The sequence below is a fragment of the Chinchilla lanigera genome, unplaced genomic scaffold, assembly GCF_000276665.1.
Source record: "Chinchilla lanigera isolate Chin_1 unplaced genomic scaffold, ChiLan1.0 scaffold00069, whole genome shotgun sequence".
Classification (NCBI taxonomy): domain Eukaryota; kingdom Metazoa; phylum Chordata; class Mammalia; order Rodentia; family Chinchillidae; genus Chinchilla; species Chinchilla lanigera.
In genome coordinates, this window is record NW_004955470.1 from 1527495 (window position 1) to 1534262 (window position 6768).

General features: G+C 37.9%; 1 protein-coding gene across 1 annotated transcript in view; it reads left to right on the forward strand.

Annotated features, from left to right (window-relative positions):
- Window positions 1–215: 215 nt before the first annotated feature.
- Il1a (interleukin 1, alpha) overlaps window positions 216–6768 on the forward strand; it is a 10709-nt gene continuing 4156 nt past the window's right edge. The window contains exons 1-5 of the mRNA XM_005400596.2: window positions 216–271; window positions 913–967; window positions 1827–1875; window positions 3275–3503; window positions 5774–5947. Of these exons, the coding sequence (XP_005400653.1) occupies window positions 921–967; window positions 1827–1875; window positions 3275–3503; window positions 5774–5947 (499 nt within the window). The 5' untranslated portion in view covers window positions 216–271; window positions 913–920. The remainder of the gene's footprint in view (window positions 272–912; window positions 968–1826; window positions 1876–3274; window positions 3504–5773; window positions 5948–6768) is intronic.

Here is a 6768-nt window from a genome sequence, read left to right on the forward strand (position 1 = left end):
ATATGGCGCAAGCAATAAATAAATGAGCTAAGTCAACAACTCCTTGAATCTTTGCAAACAGCAATATTACCAAGTATACAATCTGTCATTATTCTGGCCAATATCAAGTTGAATAAACATATAAAATAAAAAAGGTTTCCTGTAAATTCCCAGTGACACAATTATGGCCACACCTACTTAGCGAGACATTATAAAAGGCAAAGAAGCCTGACTCAGGCTTCAGTGTCAAAGCAGTGCAGGAGTCATTTCATTGGCACTTGAATCGGCAAAGGTATTGTCCTTATCACACCTGTGGCTTTTAAAGTATTTTCCCCCTCCTGGCTGTCTTCAAACTACCTTCTGTAAAGCTCTGACCTCTTTCTTTTTCATTTTCCTGGCCTTTCTTGATTTGGGATATGAGCTAGAATTATACACCAGTCAGACTTCAGAAAATGACTATCTTATTTTACTGACGGGGAACTGAGAGGCAACCAGAGAACTGGATTCATCCAAGGGCCAAGTCTTCCCCTGGGAAGAACTCTCTCCCACCAAAAACTATTAGAAGAAAACTGAACATTTCTAACTCTGTTCCTCTCTTACCTCTGTATAAGGTGAATATCTCTTTCTTGTGGCTTTAGTTTTCTTTTAAGCTAGGCAAGCATTGATTGCATGCCTACTATATGCAATGCATTGAGCTGGGCACTTAAGGAATACCAAGATAAATAAAACATCTGAAAGAAGTTTACGGTCTTGAGAGGAGGCACATGCATAGAAAGTAATGCAAGAGAGTGAGAAGAGTGGGGGAAATGCTGAGTGTGGGCTAAGTCAGTCAAAGCAGTCTCTCAAGAATCACAAGGCAGAGGTGGTTGCCCTTGCTGGCATCTGGGTCAGAGGCTGGCTGAGCTGACAGCCCCGGGTCTCTTCCTGTTGCAGAAGTCAAGATGGCCAAAGTTCCGAACCTGTTCGAAGACCTGAAGAGTTGTTACAGGTAAGAAGTAGATTCTATCTCTCATGATTTAATGAAGGGTTCAAGGCATATTAGAATCTAGCTAGGAATTACAATAGCCAGCACGAAATTAGGCTGCAGAGGCCATGGCAGCTTCATAAAAGACTGAGGAGAACTAAGCACACAGTACGTTAAACTGAGGCGTCCTTTGTAGAAAAGTTATTTTTGAGGTCTGCAGGGTCCTATATAAATTTCAACATTGATATAGGTCAGCCTTGATTAAGTCCACAAGTCTTGCTACAGTAACGCATTTTAATGGGTTGTGTGCCTGAAAATCTACTCTCCAGAGGCCTGAATCTCTGTTGGGAGGAGGAAGTAACTCCCCAGCAACTTGAGCACATCGGTGTACAGAAGAGACATAAGCCAAAAGTTAAAGTTATAAAACATTTTGAACTAACGTAATCTTCCGGTTACCTATGATAATTATGAACACAAAGAAAGCTACCAAGATGTTGTCTGGGTATTTTTCCAAGTATTAATCATTAAATCTATTCTACTGAATACATTAAAACAATATATGTGGTACAGAGGATCTATACAGTGTTTCAAAAGTATTTCTTTTCTTGAAGAACGTTGTCCAGTGAAATTCAGCTAAAACTCTTCAAGGTGTTACCAAATCTAGTTTTCATACATAAAGTGCAAGCTCTGTCCTAATGACTACTAATTCCAAATTAGTGAAGTATGAATGACTGTATATATGTGAATATATAGCTGTCCTTAATTTTCAGTGGTAACTAATGATGTGTGTGTGTGTTTTACCCAAACCTAATGTGCTTATTAAAATTCAATACCAAGTGTTAACAGTGAAACAATTATAATCTCATCTTTTTTTTTTTGACAGTGAAAATGAAGAATATGCTTCTGCCCTTGACCATCTCTCTCTGGATCAGGTAGGCAAATGATTTCCCTTCTTACAGGGCTGTTGTTCTCACGCTATTTCCTCCACCAGAAGACCAAGGCAGGGTGCTGAATCTCAGATACTTTTGTTTTATCCTCACTAGAGGTCGAGAGACCTGCATTTCTTCATTACAAGTGAGATCCATTGCTCATCTACACATGAAGAGTTTACAGCACTCTTCAGCTTTTATAGATCACAGCACTACTATCCCAAAGCCCTGAAAACAAGAGTCTCTTGGGTCAGCTTCTTCTGATGTCAGCTGTGCCATCCTGAGGCCACTTCACCAGGGTTCTGCCTCCTAATGTGGGACGTTATGCTTGTCCTCTGATTCCAGCACCAGAGGCTGGAGATAGCCCTCCCAGCATAACTGCTCATGAAACTGAAGTAGAGGAAGCAGGCCAGTTGGAAATGAGAAACTTCTGATACTCACCCAGCTGTGTTACTTTGTGTATCTGTGGTCCTGGTTTTAAAAACTGCTCCCAGCAGGGCATGGTGGCACATGCCTATAATCCCAGCACTTGGGAGGCTGATGCAGAAGGATCACTGCAAGTCTGAGGCCATCCTTGGCTACAAAGTGAGCTCCAGACCATCCTGGGCTACAAAGCAAGACCCTGTCTCAAAAAGACAAAAAAAAAAAAAAAAAAAAAAACCCTGTTCCCAGAGAAGTAGAGCTATCCCTAGGCATCACAGGCAATGGGTTTCAGACCCGCATTGAACCAACATCTGCAGATGCAAAAATCTGTTACATATGAATGGCATAACATTTTAAAATACCCTGCACACATCCTCCCATGTGCTTATCTTTAAATTACTTATGGTACCAAGTTAGTATAAATTCCATGTAATTGCTGTACTGTGTTGTTTAGGAAATAATAACAAGAAAAAACTCTATGTATAAATACAGATGTAATTTTTCTCCAAATTTTTTTGATCTGAGGTTGGTTAAATCTCAAGAAGCAGGACCCATAGATATACAGGGCTGAATGTATTTCTGAAATATTTTACAGTGCTGTGAAATAGACATCTAACCTCCTGAGAGGGAAGTCAATGAACGGTTATCGCTCCTTGAGATGATCTGTTGATTTATTTTATTACAATATCCATTTCTGAGCCTGCAGATGGTTGAAAAGGTTTTCCTAAGAAATTACATGCTTTCAAGGAACTAGAAGAGGGGAAAGAGGGCAAGAAGGAGGCAGGGAGGGAGCGAAGGAGGGAAGAAGGAAGGGACAAGGGGCAGAGGGAAAAGCAGGTGGGAGAACTGATGAATCATGGGTTACTCAAGACCAAAACGAAGAGCTTTTTCAATACATCGATTGGATACACCTCCTAGTGAAAGAATCTCATTCTATGGCCACAGACAGCCTCTCAGTTGCCATTTTTCTTCCCCACAGAAATCCTTCTATGACACAAGCTATGGCCCACTTGACAAGAGCTGCCTGGATGAATGTGAATCTCTGAATATCAGTGAAACCTCAGAGGCATCCAATCTCACCTTCGAGGAGAATTTAGTAGTGGTGTCAACGTCAGCCCATGGGAAGGTTCTGAAGAAGAGACGGGTGAATTTAAATCAGAACACCACTAGTGAAGATCTGGAAGCCGTCGACAGTGATCTGGAGGAAGGTAAGGGGTCAAGCACAGTAGTGTTCTTGTTTCAGTTTTAAGTCAGTGGAGACGATAGAGCACAGGGGAAATAAAACCTAGACTCAGAATAAAAGAGAAGATAACCTGGATTATCTGGTAACTATTATAAAGGAAAATTAATATTCGTCCTTCTGGGGTGGGGAGCAATAGTCTGAGTCTTGTATATTTATTTGTGAGCTCATCTCTTGGCCACATTGTAAAGGTTGTAAGACTCAGTCTTTCCAGGAAAAGTACACATATACTGTTAGCTGGTGACCTCTATTTACTTGCTATGCCGCCTTTGGCATGTCACTTCATCTTTCCATGCTTCAATTCCCTGTCCTGTAAGTTGGAGATGATCAGAGTCCCTGCCTCATTAGATTATTGTGAAGATTAGATGAGTCAATACTTCCAAACTTTTAAGCTAGAATAATGTGTGGTGCATACTAACCGTTCAAGAAATGTTAGCTGTTGTTGCTATTATTACTACTGCTGCTTTTATTGATGCAGCCAATGCCACTAATTTACCAATGGCTGCACTGTCCCTATGCCTCACAGCAACCTTACACTCTCATTTTACGTATGAAGAAATTAAACTCATTGAAATAAGCAGCCTGCCCAGGGTCACACAGTCAGTATGTGGGAGACGCTCAAAGCTATTCAGTTCTGACTATTACAGTCATGCTTTTTCTTTCATGTTTTTACTATGCGTATTTCCACAGGACACATGAATCCAATATTCTTGTTTTTAATGTAACATCTAAGCAATAGTACATGTTCACCCAGAAAGTTTATTTCTTTTATTTTTTTTTATTTTAAAGAGAGTAGTAAATGAGAAACAAAGAAATAGAACAGTAGCAGCATACCAGTATCCCAAACATAAACAAATCAAAGCAAGAACATTCAAAGTGATACAGAGTCTCAAGACAAAATAATATGAATCAACTGCGATTGTTACATTACATATCACTATCCTCAAACTACATTGCTCATATTACCAGATGTAAGAATGAAAGATTGCGCAAACCACTATAGGGAATAAGAACATAATCCTTCAATAAACAGTAGAGATAATACAGTGAGATAATAGAGATAACAGAGAGAGATAATAGATAAAACAGTAGAGATAATACAGAGAGATAATAACAGGTAGAGATAATAGAGATAAAAACTGTAGAGCTAATGCACTAGAGATAATTACAATTTTTATGTTCTGATCGATTGTGCATGCTTGTGCCTGGTGGTCTGAGCAACTGATTTGAAGGTAACAATATGCAATGGAATTACAATGGTGAACTCCTACCATCTTGTCTAATGAAACTCTGTTTTATCTCTACTGTTTTATTTTTTATTTTATTTTAAAGATAAAAGAATGAAAACATCTTAGCAAACACACATACATTTAGAAAATAACACAAAAACAATACAAGCAATACAGAATCTCAGACAAGGTGATAGAAAATTAACAATAGTTGTTGTATTACATATTGATATCTTCAATTTGGATACTCAGATAAACAAATATAGACATGTAAGATTGATCATACACTTAAACATGAACTGTTCCTTTCAACAGAAGGTTTGAAAATATTTTTAAAGGAACAGAAATAACTCATTTTTGCCACTTCAGAGTTTAACCCCACCAATATTATGGTATATTTCCTTAAAGGTTTTTCTTTATACAGACACACACTTGAACAACATATTTTATATTATTAGGAATATGCAATTTTACATTCAGCCTTTTTCCCTTAGCAATATATCACAGGCCTTTTTAAAAATCAGTGTTTCACCATTATATTTGAAATGATAATGAGGATCTCTATCAATAAATCTTCAGTCCCTTTCCAGAAAGATGGATGGTACATGGACATCCTCAGTAAAAAATTATAATTTTTTAAAAATGATGTTTTTAATGTATTCATTTTTACCTCACAGTATATTCATTTGAAACCATGATGGGGAATACTTGCAGTCTTCCTGGTCACTTAGTAACCTCCAAACAACCCAAAATGAGAAAGTTGCATAAATAATCTCTCCTACAAAAAAAATTTTTTTTGCCTGGGGAATCCACTTTAAAAGAAGCAAAGTATACCCAGGACTAATAGTAGAATCAAAACTAGTGTTGATTGTTTCACTTCTGTCCCCTAACTTGGATTGCACTATTTATAATGTTCTTTCCAGAGCTACTTCCTATGCTTCGATTAGCATGTATATATCATCTTCTTTTGTACCTATATGTTAATCTGAACTTGTAATAATGGTTTTAGAAATCATCAAGCCACGGTCAGCACCTTACAGCCTCCAGAACGAGATGAGATTCAGATATCTGAAGATTCTCAAAAAGGAATTCGTCCTAACTGATTCCATTCATCAAAACATAATTCGAGACTCGACAGGTCAACACCTCCGAGCTCGTGCAATAACAGATCTGAGCCATGAAGGTAAATGGCCAACTTGTCACCCTCCTCTCCTTTTATTTCTTGGAACCATTCTGATTTCAAAGTATGAACCTCTATAGAACTCCAACTTCACACGATTCCAGAATAAAATGAAGCACATCCCTTCACCCCAACCGCTGGGAAAAATCCCAAAAACAGAAGTTTCAGCCAAATCTGTAAATTCCACAAGACATGAGTTTCCCAGAGGACACTAACACAGCCCAAAGCTTTCTGCCATCCTCTTTCCGTGGCTCTTGCAGATACTCTTACCTTTGAATTTTAAAGATGAAAACTTGAGTCTCAGAAATATTAAATGACTTATTCAAATTTACCTAGAAGCCAATGAGGAGCAATCACTGTCCATTAAAGACCCTAATGATTATACTTAGAACTAATGCCGAACTGGCAAGATTTTTGTTATCTTTGATAACAGAATTGTGAGGCAAAGTCACCAATAAACTGTAATGTGTTCTAAAGGATGAAATTTACCTTGTCCAAAAAATGTTATCACAGAGGTCAGTTTCCACAGTGAATCTGTTTTAGCACCAGGACATGTCCTCAGTATACAAAATCATGTTCAAACATACAAAGAGGCAACTTTGCAGTGAACAAGCTGGACGCTTTCTGATTGGGTGAACTTGCATGCTTTTTACCATGTGACTTTTATGAATTATTTTGTATTCTATTTTCCTACTTATTATTTTAAATAATTTTCTCTCATATTGACGTAGTACATGTATCTTCCATTTTCAATAGCACTAGAGTTTTTAATCCTTTTGTTATGCTGTTCCTCCCATGGATTTTCTTTCTTTTTTTTTTTTTTT